General features: G+C 42.4%; 1 protein-coding gene across 1 annotated transcript in view; it reads left to right on the forward strand.

The window, feature by feature from the left end:
• The window catches only part of LOC126212785 (uncharacterized), a 126,356-nt gene that overhangs the window by 18,967 nt on the left and 84,885 nt on the right, over positions 1 to 22,504 (forward strand). Inside the window, exons 3-4 of the mRNA XM_049940188.1 lie at positions 5,272 to 5,480; positions 19,287 to 19,547. Of these exons, the coding sequence (XP_049796145.1) occupies positions 5,272 to 5,480; positions 19,287 to 19,547 (470 nt within the window). The remainder of the gene's footprint in view (positions 1 to 5,271; positions 5,481 to 19,286; positions 19,548 to 22,504) is intronic.

A 22,504-nucleotide genomic window follows, 5' to 3' on the forward strand; every position in this document is an offset into this window, starting at 1 on the left:
CCTCTCCTCGAGGTCCATTCCCGTACACCTCCGTGGTGTAGCTGTAGGCCGTAGCTTAGCCCGGACCTTCTGTGTGGCCCTAAGGACTCCGTTAACCTGCAGCTCTCCGCTGTCACTTCTTCTCGATTCTCGAAGTGTTCCGGGGCTCTGAAGTGGTTTATACCTACGGCTCGACGGCTGACGGTAACGTTGGCTAGCCTCTGTGCACAGAGGCCGTATCGAACAGCACTCCTTGCCCGACGGCTGCAGAGCTGGTGGCCGTATCTCGTGCACTTCAGTATATCCGTTCGTGATGCGAGGAATCGTTTCTTCTGTGTACTGGCTCTTCGAGCAGCCTACGAGCTATCGACCGGTGCTACCCTCGCCATCCTTTGGTGGCGTCCGTCCGGGAGTCCGTCTGTGCCCTGCACCGGTCCTGTCGTTTAGTGGCGTTTGTGTGGATCCTAGGACACGTCGCAACCCGGGAAATTGACTTGCCGACAGGCTGGCCGAACGGGCTACACCGAAACTACTTCTGGAGATGGGCATATCCGAAGCTCACCTGCATTCTGTCTTACACCGCAGGGTTTTTCGGCTTTGGGAGACGGAATGCTATAACAGTACGCACAACAAACTGCGTGTCATTAAGGAGACTACGAATGTGTGGAAGCCTCTCGCAGGGAATCAGTTGTCTTCTGCCGGCTCTGCATTGGCCACGCTTGGGTGACCGACGGTTACCTCCTGCACTGTGAAGGCCCAACTCGGTGTCATTGCCGTGCCCGGTTGACAGTGGCCCATATTATTTTGCACTTCCTAGTTTGGCTGCCCTAGACATCATCTTTGGCTACCGGACTGGTTATCACTAATTTTAGCACACTACACCTTATCGGCTGATTTGGTTTTATGTTTTATACGTGAGGGTGGGTTTTATCATTTGATCTAAGTTTTTGCGCATGTCCTTTGCCCCTCTGTGTTCTCCACACCAGTGCTTTTAGACTAGATATTTTAATGTTTCGTCTAGTGGCTGGCTTCTCCTTTTTATTCTCGTAGTCGGCCAGGCACGGTCACCTGCTGTCTTCTTTTTATCCCTTCTACCTGTTTCTTGTGTGTCTCTGGTTTTCTTGTCCTCTTTTGCTCCTTTTAGTGTTCGTTGCCCTTCCTTTGTTCTTGTGGTTTTTCCTTTCTTTCCATTTTGTGTTATATGTCTCTTCTGTTTTATTCTCACACTTGTGGCATTGTTTTAGTAGGAAAAAGGGACCGATGACCTTGTAGTTTGGTCCCTTCTCCCCTCTTTTTAAGCGACTGACCAACCAACCGACCAACCAACCAGCCATCATTGCCTTGTCCCGAGAAGTGAAAGAGCCAGCGATCTGCTGGAAAGGTGATGCTCACATTTTTCCTCGATTTCCAGGGCTTATTGGAATTGATGTCACCATCACTGGGGAACATTACCGCACAACACTAAAAAAGTTACGGCACGCAGTAAAACATCCAGGAAAACTGCAGTGAGGGGTGTTGCTGCTTCATGATAACGCACGTCCCATTTCGTGAATGACGTAACACAGAAGTTTAGTCAATTCAGGTGGGATACACTGGAGCACCTGCCATATCCTTTCTTGTAAAAATAAATTTTTGTTTGGAAAAAAAAAAACCTCTTAACCTCTTTTGGGCTTTTTCCAAAATAGCTACTTTCCAGATATGCATGATACATGCTAGACACTGCAAATACCTGGAGTGACATTCTTCCTGCTCTCTCAGTTGAGTGGCAGCAGTGAGTGAAAGTGGGTGTGCATTTTTTACCAACTTTAACACTTCAACACGCGTGAGTTTCACAAGCGACAGTATGCGATAAAATTTTGTGTTTGTCCTAGCAGAAACGCGTCTGTGACCCACGGTAAATTGGAGACAGAGCTTTCGGTGAGCCTCCTGTCGATCGTGTTTTAATCGGCAGGAGGTGTTTCGAGTGGGCTGGGAAATTAGTCGATTGCGAGAAAGAGACGTGTTTGTCGTGACTCTACAGAGACGACAGTCTATTCTCGGTCACTGTTACTACGAGTGCTACACGTGCCACTGTCGGACAACTTGCACACAGTCTGAAGACGCTGTATCAGTTGGATGTGTTCACATTTGTTTCAAAGGAACATTTACAAATATTTACACACCTTTAGAGCACGATCTCAGTCGATGCTGGCGTTGCGTACTCCAGAGCGAGAGCAGAATCGTGCTTGTGTGTGCTGCTGTTGCAGAGTCTGTGCTGAAGGTGGTGAAGAATTGTGGCAAAACCTCGTCACTGTAGCTGAAATAAGGGTGTGTTGTTACGACTGAGAAATGGAACCGAGTCGCACAGAGTGGTCGCTACACGGTCACCCCGGACCGGGCGCCCTTGCGAGACTCGCCACGGTCCACGCTTCTACTAGCCGGAGAGGTACGGCAGTCGCCGAAGTTTACTGCGGACGGGCACTGACCTAACTGACGAAGGATTGCATTCGAAGGAAAAGGAAATAACTTGTTAGGCGTGAAAGCTTTGCCGGGCTAATGTCAGGTAACTGTGGCGGTTTCAACTGTGAAAGGCATTTTTATGACACTCCTTACGTATTACAGTCCAGACCTCATATTGTGCGCCTTTTATCTGTACCTCGATGCTTAAAATGACCCGTTTGGCTGCTGCAGATGTGCTCGTCAAGTGTCGAGTTGATGGCTGCATCATTGTGGCCCGATGTGTCTACTTGTACTAAGTAGTCTGTGTTTGGGACCGTATGTGGATAGGAGTTATCAGAGCTGCCTGTCACACTATCTGACGAATATTTGTGGAGTACTTCCTACGACGGATCGTCCTTTCACTCTAAAATTTGTTGCAACAGAGATGAACATTATCTTAGGCCTAAAAATTAGTTTCTGGCTTTAGTTTCTCTGTGAATTTAGAATTGTTACAGATCTGCAGAGATAGTTTTACATCAGTAGTTTCTGGTCCTAAGTTTAAGTAACTCATCCCAAAAGTTACTGTCTCTTTCATATTTTTCAGATTCGGAAAAACTACGTATCCCCCATAGGTGGTGTTGTTAGGACTGGAAAGAAGTGGGGGCTCGTAATTAATATATGGTACTCCATTTAGAAAAAGAAACCGTATCAGTTTATTTGCTTGTGTGACTTACACAGTAAGGGTTGCCGTGGGGGGGGGGGGGGGGGGAGATAGGCCATCTCTTGTAGCCCCAGACCCATCTTGAAGAAGAAGGGAAAAATGCCAATGTCAAGGAATTCAGTTGTTTAGTGTCTACTCTAGGCAGCAATTCCGAACAGAGGAGAGAAACTTTTTTTGGCCACAGCTCCGAGAGCTGTCTGTCTCGAGAGTCAGCTGATCCTGTGATGTGATTTGGTTAGTGAGGCATCTTTGTGTATGACGGTTCGGCCTATTCTCGTGTGAACCGGTTGAGTTTTGTCGCATCAGCTGAAAGGTGGCGGACTAGAAAGCAGCCTCTGTGTAAAATTTAATACTCGTGTTTTGGGCTTGGGGAACCTTGTAGAACTATTAATTACATTTCTTGATAAAACATAAGACTGTAGTTTCTCACTCGCTTATGTAGATATGTTAGGACTACTACTGTCAGAACATGTAAAGGAGATGATATTCCTTATGTGAAGGTCCGAGTTGACTCGTCGATAGAGCTGGAGGAAAATCCAGAGGGGGAACGTGACGAGTTAACTCGTCGACAGCAGCCAAAGGATCGAGGGATGTCATTTTGATAATGAAACCCTGGCTGTGAAAGCTTTAGAGGCGATTTTAAAGTGCCCCTCACCTTTGAAGGGTGACATCTGTGATGGGGAGTGTACTGAAGCCACCAGAATTTTAATTTGTGGACTTTGGATGGAAGCAGAGTTTTTAGAAAAAGAGTGCCAGTGTATATTGGACTTCCCTCACATATCCGCCTGTAGAATTTATCAATGAAAGTGAATTTTTGAGTTTTGTCATGCAGCTGCTTACAGGGAGAGGTCCCCAGTGGTGGGAGTAACTTATTGAAAAAAATCCGTGCATTGATGTAGGTTAAGGTCCCAGGAATCTCACCCTGGTGGGCCCCCATTTGTAATTTACAAAAAAAATTTGGAATTTTATTTGACGCTCAGTACTTTTAAGCATAGTAACAATTTACAGACTGGTTGTGTAATATAATGATTAAGGTACTGACCTCACTTGCAAAATGTTTCCAGTTTGAATCATATCAGGTTCTTTGCATTTTTTTTTATTTTTAAATCTTTATTGAAATGATTTTGATGATTATTTTTATTCAGTTAATTGGTTTAAATGTAATTTTTTTCTGTTCATTTGTCGCGTCATATCAGTCATCATATGAAATACATTATTTGCTCTCATTTTACTTCCAATCATTCTTTTTCCACTTGGAATCTTTGTGCTTGTGAATTTAATTATTTTTATTTCTCTGTCATAATGTTTAAGCATTTGAAAAAGCTGGTCCGCCAGTTAAAAAGATGACAGATGAAATAATCTATTTATTTTAACTGTGCAGTGGTGTCAACAATGTATTTTTCGTTTCAAGATGTACGTCTTTTTTGATGGCAATCAGCATACAAACATTTAAAACAAATTATTATTGCACTATGGACAAAGTAGCATGGATGATGATTTAAACTAAAGCAGAGATTATAAGTAAAACGAGATTCAAGTGAAATGAGAAATAAAAGTTATGAATGCAATAACATGGGCAAAAATGGGAGGTGACAAAATGGAAGAAATTAAATTGAAGTTCATACATAACAATAATCAAAATCAAATGAAGTGGGATTCGAAATGGAAAAAGACTGATAGGAAGAAGAATGAGAGCAAATGATGTATTTCATAGGACGATTAATACGGTGTAACAAATGAATGTAAAAAAATTACATTTAAACAAATTAATTGGATAAAAATAATGACCAGTCATTTGGATAAAGATATAGAAATAAAAAAATAAAAAAATCTGTGCACCTGACAAGTTTCAAACTGAAAACATTTTGCAGGTCAGTCTTTAACCATTACATAGCAACCATACAACATTTGCATAGCAACCAGTCTGTAAATTGTTACCATTTTTATATCTCCAGAGCCTCATGTGGAATTCCGACATTTTTGTGTCAGTCGATCGCAAACGAGTGCCCACCAGGGTGAATGGCTGCAGGGTGTTATTCTCGGGACCCTAACCTGTGTCACCGTATAGATGACTTGCAAAAGTCGAGCCCACCCCCGGTGCCCTCTCCTCATTAGTTGTCAGTATTTGACTTGCAGTGTTACGACCGTTACAGTGCCACCTCAGGTGGGGCTGTGGCCGGACACGGACTGCACTCCGTGGACGTCGGACGGTACCCCGATGCTGCGGCCGCCGACAGAGTCCCGGGGCTGCCGGGATGACGGGGCGGAGATGAGGCGGGACGCGTGGGGGCGGCTGCCGCAGCCCGGCTGGGAGCGCGAGAGCGGCACTGGCCTTTACTCGTTTGTGGACTCCTTCAGCCAGGTGAGCAGGTGTTTTCTGTTTAGGTGGCTACTGCTCTGAGCAGTGGAACGTGGCGTGGCAAGTCTGGCCACTAACATTACTGCAGTCCCGTCTGTTGTGTTATCACCGTGAAATTTTTCACTTTCATTTTCATTATACTTTGTGTTGAATAGACCTCTAATGATTAAAAATAGAATCAGATTCACATGAAAACATTTCCAATAGTCGTAGAACAGTTTTTTCAACTTCAGACTATTTTAGCGACTTAACACTATGAAACAGTTGCATTTTATTGCTGTGAAACACACTCCCTTGAAAAATTTGAGGTTAAGTTTAAAAGGGGAACAAGTTGCTTCTTTGGTTTTGAACACTGTGATTTTGCCATTGGGTAACCTTTTAACTTTCGTGGCTGCACATTCAAATTGTATTTTGATGTACAGTGTCTAATACTGTACATGCAGTGTAAGAATTGATTCACCCGTGTTTCAGCTCATCGGATAATACTGTGACTTCGGAAGTGGTAAGAGTGTGATACACTTCTTTTTTGCCAAAAACAAAATGTTTGCCTTTGTTCCGTGCCCAAGGCACATTTTGGCCCTTTCATATCTTTTTCAGCAAGTCTGACTTTTGTTTACTATGTGGAAATGGATGATTCAATTTGAAAAGTAAAACTTACGTTGTAGTCGAGAAATTATGCTTTCACTACGATTATTACTGATGTAATGTGGGCTTTGCTTTCTGTTTTTGCACCGACAATATTGATTTATTTGCTCGATTGGCTGCGAGGTGGACGTAAGTAAAAATGAAAGATGAACCTGACTGTGGCAACATAACTCAGGTGCAGCTGATTGCTTGTTCTAATTTTGTTGTAACATCTGTTATCGCATTTACTGTAATCTTCTCTCGACCACGCTTTAAGCAAATGACTTTTTTGTCTAAATAAACTGCTTGTTGTGATGTGCCAGTGAGTTGTCAGTTACACAGGGGGTGGGTCAGTGACATCAGCGTTAATTGGATTGCGTCGAGTGTAGATTTCTGGAGTCCTGAACATACTGAAGGGTGTGTGTGTGTGTGTGTGTGTGTGTGTGTGTGTGTGTGTGTGTGTGAGGTGGTGGCTTCCTCTGCTGTTCGAAGTTCACCCGTAATTGAGAGCATCTCCTAATGAGTTAATCCCATCTCGCACAGAGTAAGATTCTCTGCAAGTTAGCTAGATGGCGCGTACAGCTGCCACCGAACGTGTGGGGTGACTGCCACATTGTGCATTGAACCTCTCACACGTGTAAGATTCGGCGCAGAAGCTAGCTGGCTGGCTTGACACCGTGAACAGTAGGGCACGTGAGTCGGCCGAACTGCAGTCTTTTTCGAACAATTGTGAAAAAACTAATTGGTACAAAAATTTGATTTTCACATGTCTCATATCTTCAATTAATCAGCTTCACAATGAACTGCCTACCGTTTTGTTAATGATAATATTTAGTGAGATATTTTAGGATTAAGTACGAATTTGGGAAACTTTACTGTGAAAAATGCAGGTTGCTATGAATTTGCATTTGGTGCATGTTAGCTCGTATGTTTCTGCATATCAGATATAGCTAATATTCTGAATTTTTCTTTAAACTTTGAAGCATATTGGTATCTATTACCAGTCTCGAGAAAAGAGATCGTATATAAAGCACTTGTCCCGAACACTCGCATCGGCAAAGAATCCAGGGTGAAAAATGCACAAAATTCCTCATATTTTGTAAACTGTTTCAGATATCAAAACAGATTTTGGCAAATGTCAGTACGCAAAGAGGAAAGTATTTTGTCATATGTTTAATAAACGAAACTTCCATATTTATCATGATATTTGAGCAGCTACAGATTTTTTTTAGTGAAATGGTGTATATTTAAGTGCAATCACTAGCTGTTGAAATAAGAATTACTGTGTTTGGAAAAACAAATGTGAGTACGTTTCCACTTTATTTTTATACCAGTAATGGGTATCTTCATAAACTATTGACATGTCTTCCCATCAGTTCTGTTTTACGACTCTGCTCCAATTTCAACTGCGTCAGAATGTTAGTGACACATATATTACAAACTCTGCTGTGTTTTGACAAAAGAATCAGATTTGAACACGGTATTGAGGAAACTTAACTTATTACTCACGACTCACCACTCGTAATGTATCTCTGAAGGAAATTAAAGGAAATAAGAAATGTGGCGAAAATAAATCGATACTTCTGTTGACATTTAGATGGAATCCTATACCCCAGTTTGTTTTTAATAGCGAATGATGTGGATTGACACTGGCCAAAGAATTTCATTTCTGTATCTCAGTGATCTGAGAAGCGTGAACTCCCAATCCCAAACCCTTGCCACAGGCATTGTATATCTGTGGAAGACCCGGGTGTGAGACCTGCGCAATCCACTCGCCCGGCATTTTGTACTCCAGTCTTGTCGCAAGCTTCTCCTACCCGTCAGAGACCGGCCCACCTGTGAAAGTAGCCGTGTCATTTAGCAGCTCTTCTGCAATTACTGCACAGGCTTTTTATCTTTTCATGTTGGTGGGAGTACCAGCCAGCTGTCCACCAGACTGAATAGGAAATTACTCCAACCACTCGCCTTTTGTTCTATTCTTCAATTTTTCTTATTACTATTCCATTACCAGTTTTGAACCGCCTAGGAATTCATCATCAGATGGTATATATTTATTAATTGTCTGGATGTTGATGTAGACAGTATTGTGGAAAACGTAATGAACATTTTTCAGTGACACTAATTGCACTACTCTTTACACACTCGGCCACATGTAACACCTAGGGAATGTTCTCGTCTCCCTGCCCCTGCAGCCTCCCGTCGCTGCACCCGACAGTCTCGTACGGCCGCCATTTAGTCCCCGCACGCTCCGCCAGGCAGTGCTGACTTCTCTGCCTCCACCTGTAATCTGCTATCCCTCCCCCTCCCCCTTCCTCGCCTCACTCCGTATCAGTCTTCTCGTTCGGCACAACAGTTGCAATCTGGCCGTAGTGGCCGGAGGTGCGTGAGGTTGAAATATGCTCACTATTTTTATAGATACTTGAATTTAGCATATTTTGTGACAGTACTCACTTTTCCGTGGATGTTTACCGTATTTACTCGAATCTAAGCCCCACTCGAATCTAAGCCGCACCTGAAAAATGAGACTCGAAACAGAGGAAAACAAATTTTCCTGAATCTAAGCCGCACCTGAAATTTGAGACTCGAAATTCAAGGGGGAAGAAAAGTTTTAGGCCGCACCTCCAAATCGAAACAAAGTTGGTCCACTGTAATATGAGACACAATTTAGGTCAAATGCATGACAATACATCTAGAGTAGTTCGGTTCGAGTCGTAAGCTTAACAGTTAAGCTTTACCAGGTGGCCATTGCTAGGCGTCAGGCGCTCCATCTGTATTTATACGGGTACCCTTCCTTTTTCACGTGCTTCGTCAGGTTTGAATCGATTGCTTATTTTTCTTTGATCTGATAAGTGCCGTTCTCATTGTTACAGGTGTTTACGTCACTATAAGCTGAAACTGCATTACTGTACTGTGTCATGCATTGTTTGTCACATTCTGATAAAGAGTGTTTACGGCCTGTCGCCGCTCGCGGCACGGCTTGCTTTTGTACGCACTACCGCCGCTTACAATAAAAAGAAAGAGAGGAATTCTCTCATTAGCGAAACAATGGCAAGAAACTGCTATTTGTTGTTACTTACACTGCTGCTTTCTTTGATAATGATCAACAAGAACCAAATAATAGACTGCATATGATAGAAGATGTTCTGAACGAGAGTTCTGCGAAAAATTTTCTCCGTTTGAAAATCTTTGCAGATGCCTCTTTAGTACATTACATTCTGCACAGAAATTAGAGTCATCTTAGATTTAGAAATGTAGTCAATTGCCGTGCTTCATTTCTGACTGTATCACTATTAGGCATAAGAATAATATGAATATAAACATGACATGATATGGTTTGCTGTTGTCTCACACTAGTTTCGTAGTTTATTAGGCAGACAGGATTTAAACGAGATAGCAGCAAACATGAAAGAATACGTGGCAAAATGCTTATATTTGTATTATTCTTATGGTGAAACGAATACTGCATGTGATTCACAAAAGTTCCTATAAGGAATCATCTCTTCTCATAGGTAGGAAAAGATTCAGAACGTAGAGTTGGCCATATTGACAAACATCCCAAACAGTCTTGCCAGTTGGATTTTCGTAGTACATTGAAATGCTGCTACATTCGAAGATGAACAATACGGAATTTGTATTTACTTCGTTGGATAATGTATGAAAATGCAGTGGTCGAAACTCGGGGCGGAGAAAAAAAGCTCGTCTTCCACTTTTTTTTTAAGTTTATTTACTGACGCAGAGATTTTGGCACCAGTATTTATCTTTGTGCCTGCAAAGTGTGCCTGTGTAGTGCTACATAAATTCGACGGCAGAAGTTAGTTGTGGCAGCACCTACCAACATTTTTCAGAACTTCTGCTTACTTTGCACTCGATTCTAAGCCACAGGCAGTTTTTTGGATTACAAAAACTGATAAAAAGTGTGGCTTAGAGTCAAGTAAATACGGTATAAGATGATATTTGACTTTTTTGTGTTGACTTAAGTCGTCTAGTGAAAGTACGATTCCATAATGCTGTTTCGTCGGCTGCGGAAATGTCCCGGTTTGATGCATTTGGCTCAGTTTTGGTGCTTCAAATACTGTTTTCCCGAATGTGCTTCCATCTTGATGTTTATATAAAAAAGTAGTAGAATAACTCATTTTTTTAATAACGGGGACCTGTACATCGTTCCACCGTCACACACCGAGTGTTCACTGCCGACTGACTACGGTCAAAGCGACTCCGGCGTCAAAGACATTTCACACGACACACGAGCTTCCACTTGTAACCAGTCTCTTTGACATTATTCGTCACATCTACTAATATTAATCAATATGCTGTCACTCTCGAGCATATAAGCAAATTAGCATAAAATAAGGCAAATTACAATTCACAAAAAATATTCTGACAAAAATATAAGAAAACATTTACAACCTCCCTCATTAGATTTGGTATCGACAAATCCGGTAGAAAATAACAAATCTCCTTGATCTGTTACAAGGTGTGGCTGCTTGTCTGCCTCTTTGTGTGTTTTCCCTTCTTTCCTGAAGAAGGCTTTGGCTGAAAGTTCAGTGTGTAACAGTCTGTTTCATTTTGCCTGTCTGCAATTCAATGTGTCATCTTTACGTTGTTGTCGGTGTTGCTGATGTTCTGGTCTTCAGTCATAAGACTTGTTTGAGGTAGCTCTGCATGCTACTCAATCCTGTGCAAACCTCTTATTCTCTGAGTAACTACTGCAGCCTACATGCTTCTGAACTTGCTTACTGTATTCATCTCTTGGTCTCCCTCTACAATTTTTTCCGCCCCCCCCCCCCCCCCCCCAAATTTTCCACCAGTACCAAACTGGTGATCCCTTGATGTCTCGGTATGTGTCTTATCAACTTATTCCTTGTTTTGGTGAACTTGTGCCACAAATTTCTTTTCTCTCCAGATTATTCAGTACCTCCATGTCAGTTATGTGATCTACCCATTTAATCTTCAGCATTCTTTTGTAGCACCACATTTCAAAAATTACTACTCTCTTTTTGTCTAAACTGTTTATCGTCCACGTTTTACTTCCATACATTACTACACTCCAGACAAATACCTTCAGAAGAGACTTTCTGACATTTAAATTCAATGTTAGCATATTTTTTTCTTCAGAAACTTTTTTCTTGCCATTGCCAGTCTCCATTTTATATCCTCTCACTTTGACCATCGTCAGTTATTTTGCTGCCAAAATAACGAGACTCGGTTACTACTTTAATTGTGTGAATTCCCAGTCTAATTCCTTCTCGTCACCACTTGACTTAATTCACCCACATTCCATTTTCGTCGTTTTGCTTTTGTCAAGGATTCGAGGAGATAATGGGACCAGAGGGCTGGGGGAACCGAAATAGAGAAGGAAAATTGTTGCTGGAATTCTGCAAGAGGAATGGGCTGGCGATCGCAAATTCCTGGTACAAGAAGAGAAGTAGCCACAAAATAACTTGGTACAGTGGAGACTGGTCCCAAACTTCAGTAGTAGACTATGTACTAGTGGATAGGCAGATGATGAGCAGCCTCACAGATGTTAAGGTCATTCCATCTGAGGCCTTAGACAGTGACCATCGGCTGTTGGTAGCCACCCTGAGAGAGAAAAAAGATAGGAGGGCAACAGATATACAGGAGAAAAGGTTGAAGACATGGATGCTGAAAGAGGATGAACGGAGGACCCAATACCAGACACTGATCGGGAAGAAGCTGCCAAAGGAAGATCAGAGAACAGTGGAAGAAGAATGGGGAGATTTTAAGAGGGCTCTAGTTGAGGCAGCTGAGACTGTGCGGAAGAACTAGCACAAAGAGGAGAAGTAAGGAAACCCCGTGGTGGAACAACATATGTAAAGAGGCAGTACTTCGAAAGAACAAAGCCTTCAGAGAATGGTTCCAGACCCGAACAGAGGAAGGTAGGGTAAAATATAAGGAAAGCAAGAAAGCGGCACAGACCATAGTAAGGGCGGAGAAGAAGAAGTGGATGGAAAAATGGACAAGAATGTTAGAAGAGGACAGTGAAGGGAACAAAAAAGTACTTTTCACCATGGTAAGAAATAAGAGGAACGACAGAAGCGAGTGCCTGAGGATCATGGATAATAATGGAAGAGTTGTGGAGGAAATGCACGAGCTCAAAAAGATTTGGAAGGAGTACTTTGAAGATCTGTCGAATGCCGCCAAGCGGGTAACTAACAGCGATGGAGAGCCTAAGGCAGCAGACGATTATAATAGTGGGGAAATTGATGATCTAACTTGGAATGAAGTGGAAGAAGCCATAAAGAGGATGAAAGGGGGCAAGGCACCAGGTTGGGACGAAGTAACAGTGGATATGATACGAGCAGCAGGAGTAGTAGGAACCCAGTGGCTATATAGAGTGCTGAGGGTGGTGTGGAAGGAGAACAGAATTCCTGAGGATTGGAAGAAAGGAATTATAGTCCCGATCTTCAAGAAAGAGGATAAAAGGAGATGTGAGAACTACAGAGGAATCACCCTGCTATGCCACTGTGGAAAAATCTATGAAAAGATCCTGGAGAAGAGAATAAGAAGCAGTCTTGAAAGTAGACTGCAAGAGGAGCAGTACGGTTTCAGACCGGGAAGATCAACAACGGACCTCATATTTGCGGTAAGGCAACTGCAGGAAAGGCACTATGAGTACGGGAAGGACTTAATCGTGGCCTTTTTAGGTATTGAGAAGGCGTATGACAGTATCTGTAGGGACAAGCTCTGGGATGTGCTGAACACAAAAGGGATAGATGAAGAGATAACACGAAAAGTCAGAAAAATGTATGAGGGAAGTGAGAGTTGTGTGAAAGTGGGGAGGGACCGTACTGCATGGTTCAAGCTGGAAAATGGGCTGCGACAGGGAAGTGCACTTCCGCCTTTATTGTTTATTATTGTTATGGATGAAATCCTACAGCAAGTATCAGATGCAATTGGAGATCATAAAATGAAAGCAGTGCTCTTTGCCGATGACCTGATGTTATGGGGAAATTGCGAGAAGGAGGTGCAAGAGCAGTTAGATGCATGGGAGGCAACGGCAGCACAATATGGAATGCATTTCTCTGCAAAGAAAAGTGAAATAATTGTCACAACAAGGAAGAAGAATAGGCCAAATGTGGATATAACTTGTGGAGGGGAAAAACTACAAGTGGTAGAGAACTTCAAGTACCTGGGAAGCATGATTGAAAGTAAGGGGGGAAACGCAATGGAAATAAATGAAAGGTGCAGAAAAGCAGGGCAGTTCTACAAATGCATTAGGGGGCTTATTTGGAGCAAGGAGGTGCCACAGAAATCCAAGGGAATTATATACCAACCCTACTTTGTCCCCATATTGGCATACGGAAGTGAGACATGGGTAATGCACAAAAGCGACAAAAGTAGAATACAGGCTAGTGAAATGAATTTCCAGAGGAGCAGGTTGGGTGTAACAAGACGAGACAGATTGCGAAATGTGTATGTGAGGAAAAGACTAAAGGAGGAACCAGTACAGGACAGGATAGAAAAATCAAGACTGCAGTGGTATGGACACATGAGGAGAATGGATGAGGGAAGAATTCCAAAGAGGATGTTTGATCTGCAACTGGAGGGGAAGAGGCCCAGAGGAAGACCAAGAGATAGGTGGGTGAAGGGAGTGAAGGAATGTGTGACGAGAAGAGGAGAGAACTGGACGAAGGTGGGAGAGGGGGAATGGTGGAAAGACAGAACACGATGGAGAGGCTTGTGTTCCCGACAGACCCAGCCAGTGGCTGGAAACTGTCCAAGATGATGATGATGATGATGATGATGATGAATGTTCACCTTATGTCATCCTTTCACGACAATGCCCATTCTGTTCGGTTGCTCTTCAGAGACCGTTGTTGTCTCTGACACAATACTGTGCCATCGGCAAACCTCAAAATTTTTATTTCTTTTCCTTGGACCTTAATTCCTACTAAAAAAATTTCTTTTGTTTCCTTTACTGCTCGCTCACTGTACAGATTGAATAATGGCGGGGGTAGGCTACAGCCGTGCCTCACTCGCTTCTCGACCACTGCTTCCCTTTCGTGCCCATTGACTATTATTACTACTGTCTCGTATCTGTACAATTTGCAAATAGTCTTTCGCTCCCTGTATTTTCAGGGTGGCCACAAGTCGAGGAAATCGGGGAAATATCAGAGAATTTTGGAAAAAACATTGGAAAAACCTCATGTTTGTCTCGGTAGATGAAACGGTTTGTTTACTGAGTTGTCGTGCATCATCACTGGCTGAGTACGTGCACTCTTCCCTACTCTCTCATTCCTGCTGCTTCTCCCCTTCCACCGCTCTCCTCAGCTTGCACCACTTCCTGCAGCTAGCCTAGCAGCTGGCAGGGAGAGGCAGGGAGGCGTGAGCAGCGGTTTCTTTCGATCTGATTCTCAGAGACCGTAGACGCAGCGGCCGGAGACGGAGGTTGTGTGTGCACGAGTTGTGACTGTGTGAATGTGTGTATGCTCTCATTTTCTGACAAAGGCTATGGCTGAAAATTTAGTCGTGAGAGTTTGATCGTCTTTTCCGTGTTCTGTTTGCGGCACGGCAATCGTCTTTACGGTGAGTTGCTACCTATCCTCGTTAGCATTGATTCTCAGTGTTTGAACTAGTTATCTGTTGCACTGATCGATCACTGCAGTCTCATTTGATCGACACAGTGTCTGTGACACGTGAATAGATGGCCACACGAGTGGACTTCCACGACACGCCAAAACCGCAGGCCATTCTTGCCGGTATCTCTAACAGATCGGGCCTGCCGATCTGAAGCCCACCGTTTCCTACTAATGTGGAAACCCTGCCCGTCTGATCTAGTCTCACCGATCTGCCTGCGGGCCGGGTCTGTTCGCGTGTGGGATAATGCGGCCGATTTTTGTGGTTTATCCAAGAAAGCGGGACTGTGGTGCTCCTCGGCAAGCCAGAGGCCACGAGCGGTGGATTTCAGGAATTGCAACTGCCTCCCCACAAGTACATTGTACAGTGCGGTGTTTTATAGACATTTATTCTAGTACATTTTGGCACTTCGAAAATATTTTGTTTTAGGTAGCATGGACGATAAGAAGAAGAAATTGTGGCAGTTTCTGACAGTGTGTACGCTATCTACTCACATATTTCTCCAAAGAAAAATCACACAATACCTGTAAAATAATAGATGTAACGCAGTGACTAATAACCAACAAAAACAAACATAGAAGAACCAATATTTTATTGCTGGTCACCTATAATGTTGGTGTACACAACTCTGCCCTGCTTTATACACTTCTTTTGAGAGGCCTATTTTTCATTTTCAGAGGTTATTTTTGAACTCGGTGAAGGAATTTTAAATCTGTCTTGTGACTCCAAGGAAATGCTTATTTTGTCATCAAAAGAGTTCCGTTTTATTCAAATAAAATAACAGTGGTCTTAATGACACACATGTACTATTTGACTTGCTTTCTCCATCTATAAACAGTTAATTACAAAAGATGTTGATTTTCGTGCTCAAGATTTTCACTCACACGGGAGAGAAATATGGAAGTCCTTACAATTTTTGTGTCAAATTGTGTCTTTACTTACCCTTGAGATCTCAAAATTTGTCAGGGAAAAATGCTAAAACTTTTCGTCTTGAAATCAGGGAGATATAAGGGAATTTCATGTGGGAAAACTTCTGACAACCCTATTTTATACCTACCACCTCCAGAAATTCAAAAAGTGTGTTCCAGTCTATATGGTCAGAAGCCTACAAATGCTATACATGTACATTTGCCTTTCCTTAACCTATCTTCTAAGATAAGTCGTAGGGTCAGTGTTGCCTCGCGTGTGCCTACATTTCTCCAAAATCCAAACTGATTTTCCCCGAACCATCTACCAGCTTTTCCGTTCGTCTGTAAAGAATTCCTGTTAGCATTTTGCAACCGTGACTTATTAAACTGGTAGTACAGTAATTTTCATAGTTGTCAACAACTGCTTTCTTTGGAGTTGGAATTATCTAATAATATATTCTTGAAATCTGAGGTATTTCGCCTGTCTCATACATCTTGCTCACCAGATGGTAGAGTTTCGTCAGAATTGGCTCTCCCAAGGCTATCAGTAGTTCTAATGGAATGTTGTCTACTCCCGGGGCCTTGTTTCAACCTAAGTTTTCCAGAGCTATGTCAGATTATTGCCACAGTGTCATATATCCCATCTCATCTACCTACACTTCCATTTCTATAATATTGTTTCCAAGTCCATCTCCCATGTATAGACCTTCTATATACTCCTTCCGCTTTTCAGTTTTCCCTTCTTAGTTTAGGACTGGTTTTCCACCTGAGCTCTTGATAGTTGTACAGCTGTTTCTCCTTCCTCCTAAGATCCCCTTAATTTTCTTGTAGGCTGTGTCTATTTTTCCCGTAGTGAAATATGCTTGTAAACCCTTAAATTTGTTCTGTAGCTATTCCTTCTTAGCAATTTTGCACTTACTCTGTCAGATTTTCTAGATGTTTGTATTCCTTTTTGCCTGCTTCATTTACTCCGTTTTTTATACTTTTGCCTTTCATGAATTAAATTCAGTATCTCTTGTGTTATCCAAGGGTTTCTACACGGTATTGCCTTTTTACCTATTTCATCCTCTGCTGCCTTCCCCATTTCAGCTCTTAAAGCTATCCCTTCGTCTTCTGCTGTATTCCTTTTCCCCTGTTGTAGTCAACCATTGCGTAATGCTGCCTCTGGAGCTGCCAGCAACCTCTGGTTCTTTGCGTTTAACCATCTCCTTAATCTCATACCTTTTTTCCAAGTTCTTCAGTTTTAATCTACAGTTCTTACAATGTAAAGGCTGCTTCCTAAATCTCTGTCTAACCATTATATATTCAGTCAGATACCTTTCGGTGTCTCCAGGTCTCATCCACGTATATAATCTTCTTTTATTATTCTTAAACCGAGCATTAGTGACAAAGTATGTTCTATGCAAAATCCTACCAGACGGCTTCCTCTTTCATTCGCTTCCCACTGTCCGTATTCACCTACTGTTTCTCCGTCTATTCCTTTTCCTGCTGTCAAATTCCGGTCCCCCACGACTGTTAAATTTTTGTCTCCCTTAACTGTATGAGCAATTTCTGTTATCTCATCACACATTCCTTCAATCTCATCTGTGGAACTAGTTGGCAATTAAACACGTACTACTACAGTAGATGGTGGCTTTGTGTGTATCTTGGTGACAACAGTGCATTCGCTATGCTGTTCGAAGTAGCTTACCGCGTTTCTATTGTTTTTATTCGTTATTACACCTACTCCTGCATTACCCGTATTTGATTTTGTATTTGTAGCCCCGTGTTCACCTGACGAGAAGTCCCGTACCACCTGCCACTGATCTTCACTAATACCCACAATATCTAAGTTTACATTGATATTTGCAAATGTGTGTTGTACGACTGTTGCAGACCTGTGTAGGTATGTGATATAGAGAGTATATGACTGTAGTACAGTACCTAAATTTTCTTGACAAAAATGGCTGCTAGTCCTACTGAGGTTTTTTTTTTTTTTATTATAATGTGTTTTTATGAAACAGAATGTCTGAAACCAGCAGCAAAAGTGTGCAGCAAAAAGTGAAAATACCCTCCTCATCCTGTTAAATGAACCCAGTATTCGACAGTAATGGTGAATATGTGAATGTATGCAAAACTGTGTAAGATGTGAGACATTTTTATTTATTGTGTGGTTCTAGATATATTTGTGCACATTGCTTCCAGATACCCATCTGGTGAGCAAGGTGTATGAGACAGGCGAAATACCCTCAGACTTCAAGAAGAATATAATAATACCAGTCCCAAAGAAAGCAGGTGTTGACAGATGTGAAAATTACTGAACTATCAGTTTAATAAGTCACAGCTGCAAAATACTAACGCGAATTCTTTACAGACGAATGAAAAAACTGATACAAGCCGACCTCGGGGAAGATCAGTTTGGATTCCGTAGAAATGTTGGAACACGTGAGGCAATACTGACCTTAAGACTTATCTTAGAAGAAAGATTAAGAAAAGGCAAACCTACGTTTCTAGCATTTGTAGACTTAGAGAAAGCTTTTGACAATGTTAACTGGAATACTCTCTTTCAAATTCTGAAGGTGGCAGGGGTAAAATACAGGGAGCGAAAGGCTATTTACAATTTGTACAGAAACCAGATGGCAGTTATAAGAGTCGAGGGGCATGAAAGGGAAGCAGTGGTTGGGAATGGAGTGAGACAGGGTTGTAGCCTCTCCCCGATGTTATTCAATCTGTATATTGAGCAAGCAGTAAAGGAAACTAAAGAACAATTCGAAGCAGGTATTAAAATCCATAGAGACAAAATAAAAACTTGAGGTTCGCCGATGACATTGTAATTCTGTCAGAGACAGCAAAGGACTTGGAAGAGCAGTTGAACGGAATGGACAGTGTCTTGAAAGGAGGATATAAGATGAACATCAACAAAAGCAAAACGAGGATAATGGAATGTGGTCGAATTAAGTCGGGTGATGCTGAGGGAATTAGATTAGGAAATGAGACACTTACAGCAGTAAAGGAGTTTTGCTATTAGGGGAGCAAAATAACTGATGATGGTCGAAGTAGAGAGGATATAAAATGTAGACTGGCAATGGCAAGGAAAGCGTTTCTGAAGAAGAGAAATTTGTTAACATCGAATATAGATTTAAGTGTCAGGAAGTCGTTTCTGAAAGTATTTGTATGGAGCGTAGCCATGTATGGAAGTGAAACGTGGACGATAACTAGTTTGGACAAGAAGAGAATAGAAGGATTCAAAATGTGGTGCTGCTGAAGATTAGATGGGTAGATCACATAACTAATGAGGAGGTATTGAATAGGATTGGGGAGAAGAGAAGTTTGTGCCACAACCTGACAAGAAGGAGGGACCGGTTGGTAGGACATGTTCCGAGGCATCAAGGGATCACCAATTTAGCATTGGAGGGCAGCGTGGAGGGTAAAAATCTTAGAGGGAGACCAAGAGATGAATACATGAAGCAGATTCAGAAGGATGTAGGCTGCAGTAGGTACTGGGAGATGAAGAAGCTTGTGCAGGATAGAGTAGCACGGAGCTGCATCAAACCAGTCTCAGGACTGAAGACCACAACAACAACAACAATAACAACAACCCAAATACCATTCTGCTCAGCACCATCCCCCTCCTGTCAGTTTACTCATCTCCGAGATTTATATGAGAGCTGTGTCACTGACGGTAGCTCGTGTCCGACAGTCGATGCAGATCCTGGGCAGCCGTACTGTGGACGACGCGGCGGGTATCGGTGCGGGTGCAGGTGACTTGCCCCCGGATGGCTCTCCTGCCGGATTGCCGGCGGTGCCGTACCCCGTGGCCGACTCTGTGGGGCTGCAGGAGCTGCAGAATGCAATGGGGGCCACGGACGAGGAGATGGCCATCATGCAACAGCTGGGGGGCGAGGGGCCCATCTGGGTTCCTGCCAAGGGCGAGGCTTCGGATCTGCTGTCTGCACCGAAGGTAACCTCACTGCTTTAGTTGTGCAGTACGCATGCACTTTGTGTGTGTGTGTGTGTGTGTGTGTGTGTGTGTTTTGATCTTTCACTTTGCCATGACAAATGAGCCCTTGCCAGATGACTCACTGTTTTTGTTGTGTGGGAATATTTTATGATTAGTCAGTCAAAGCAGTCACCACCAATTTCTGCAAATAATTGGTTTGTTTTCTGTTTGGCGAAATTTCATAAAAGTTTATGCTTGAACAAATTTATTTTTCTCTTACTTTAACATCAGTACTAAGGAATTTTAATTTTCTAAAATAAATACATAAATAGTTTATCAACTAAATTTAAGAAAAATCTGTTCTAATACTTTTTTGTTAACAGACTTGTGTCTGATCACGCTGTATTCATCTTCTGTTTACAAAGAATTGCTGTAGCCAACTCATCAGCACAATATTTATCATTCACCTGGATGAAAAATTCTGACCTTCCCTTTACATCACAATACAGACTTGGTTTGCAGTGGACAGAGAACAGATATTGTATTACTCCTGCCATAATGCCCAAAGAACATTGTAACAATGTGGATGCCACTGTCTGGTGGTTGCTGACTGTCAGTTAGAAGGTGCTCATCCTCATGTGAAAAAGCTGGTATTGCATTGTCACAGACAAAGAATACATATGTGTAAATAAATTGCTACATAAATGCCATAAATACACCGAAATAGGGACCGATGGCCTTTGTAGTCTGGTCCCTTCGATCCTCACAAACTGACCGACTGACACCAAAATACCAATATTTACCTTTTGTTGCTAATGTGGGAAAGACAGCTATTCTACCAGAAGTAATTTGCAGCTTTAAAATTTTCAGTTACGTTATTGAAATGTGATGTAAACTAGACTAAAACAGTGTTGTTTTGGCAGCACATTAATACTGAACTTAATACAAAACATCAGTTCTACTTCACAGATTTACAGTGTGAAATATTTTATTATTTTTAAATTTTGTGTAGCACTGTGCGTTAAACAGGATGTTTCTCTTCTGTTTCTATTGTCAACAAGTCTACACTACACCTGTAGGAATCTTAAAGAGATGCCGTGTATCGGTGTCTTTTGTTATGTGATTCTGACAAAACTTCAGCTGAACTGTGTTAAATTAATTTGTCTGTGTACGTGGGTATGGAGTGGAAACTGATTGAGACAGAATGTTGTATTAATTATGAAGGCAATAAAAAGGATAGTGGCAACTAAGAGAAAAACATCAGGGAAGCAAGCAATAAATTGTGACAAAGGCTTATGAGCAGCTTGCACACCCACTCTTATTCTTCATTGTTTGCTCCAAAAACATAAGTTAATGCATCATGGACAGTGTTGGAATTGCCACTGTTTTGAAATTGTATACAGTTTTTCCCTTTTTTCATTTTGATTGTATTTCATTACACGCTTTACTCCATTAGTGTTTATCATTATGATGTCACTCAGTTGAAATACACTCTAAGACAAAAAAAGGACACATCACAAAGAAATTAACCGATTGGGATGGATATCAGTAGGTGTTATGTATATGTACAGACAAATAATTACAGTTTCAGAAAAATTGGATGATTATTTAAGAGAAAGAGCTTCACAAATTGAGCAGGTCAATAATGCACTGGCCCACCTCCGACCTTAGGTAATCAATTATTTAGCTCGGTATAGATTGACAGAAATGTTGGATGACCTCCTGAGTGGTATTGTGCCAAATACTTTCCAGTTGCTGTGTTATATTTTCAGAATCCCAAGCTGGTGAGAGGGCCCTGCCTCTAATGCTCTGAATTTTCCCAACTGTGGAAAGATACGGCAGTCTTGTTGACCAGTGTAGGGTTTGGCAAGCATGATGACAAGCAGGAGAAACTCTCGCCATTTGTGAACGAGCGTTATCTTGCTGGAATGTAAGCTGGGATGGCTCACCTTTGAGGGCAAGAAAACGAGCTGTACAATATTGTCGACTTACTGCTTTGTTGTAAGGGTGCCACAAATGACGACCAAATGGGTCGTGCTGTGGAAAGTAATGGCACTGGAGCATTAATCCTTGTTGTTGGGCAACAGTGAGGTTGGTATAGCAGTGCTGTCCTGGGTGTCTCCACATACATCTTCGTGGTCATTGGGGCTCAGTTTGAAGCGGGACTCATCACTGGAGACAGTTGTACTCCAGTGAGTGATATTCCAGGCCGAGTGTGCTCGATACGACTGCAGACGGGGTGCTCGGTGTACAGAAGTCGGTGGTAATCGGCACGAGGGGTGCTTTGACTTCAGACCACTTTCTGTGACCTGCCTATCAGTCATCCTTGAAGCACGAGTTGCATGTCTGATTGACGATAATGACGAATCCGGGGCCGAGAGTGCCTCGCTGACGATTGCTCGGTCCTCGTATTCTGTCATCTCTGTAGATCGACTGCTTCTTTCTTGACACTGTCTGACCCTGGTTCGGACACGGCTGCCGACACTGTCGAATAGTATCCTCGCTCCCGTTTAAATGTTGAGTGATCGGCTGATTAACTCCAATTGGCATCTGTGACCCTCTTCTTCTCTTCTCTGAAATGCTGGCATCTGCATACATTGTAGTTAACTGTAGTTAAAATCTTCTGGGTTATTAGGCCGCGTCATACATATATTGTTCATGCTCCTACCTGCCTATGAAATGTGTTGTTAAAATACAGTGCCTGAAGAAAATAGGGACTCTGAAAGGGAGAAGGAAACAAAATGAAATGTAACAGAAATAATGGAAGCTAAAGAAATGAATTAAAATTAGTACCACAGCCGGGATTCAAACCCAGTTTTCCTTGCTTACTAGGCAGATATGCTAGCCACCACACCAGCACAGCTGTAAAGATGGCCCTAGTCCAATGGCCTCCCTAACACAAGCTTCAGTTCATACCTTCTGCTTGCTTTCCCCTTTTTAGATCATCACTATTGCCGAGGCTCTTCAGTATAGCACAT

Source organism: Schistocerca nitens, chromosome 11 (genome assembly GCF_023898315.1).
Source record: "Schistocerca nitens isolate TAMUIC-IGC-003100 chromosome 11, iqSchNite1.1, whole genome shotgun sequence".
NCBI lineage: Eukaryota > Metazoa > Arthropoda > Insecta > Orthoptera > Acrididae > Schistocerca > Schistocerca nitens.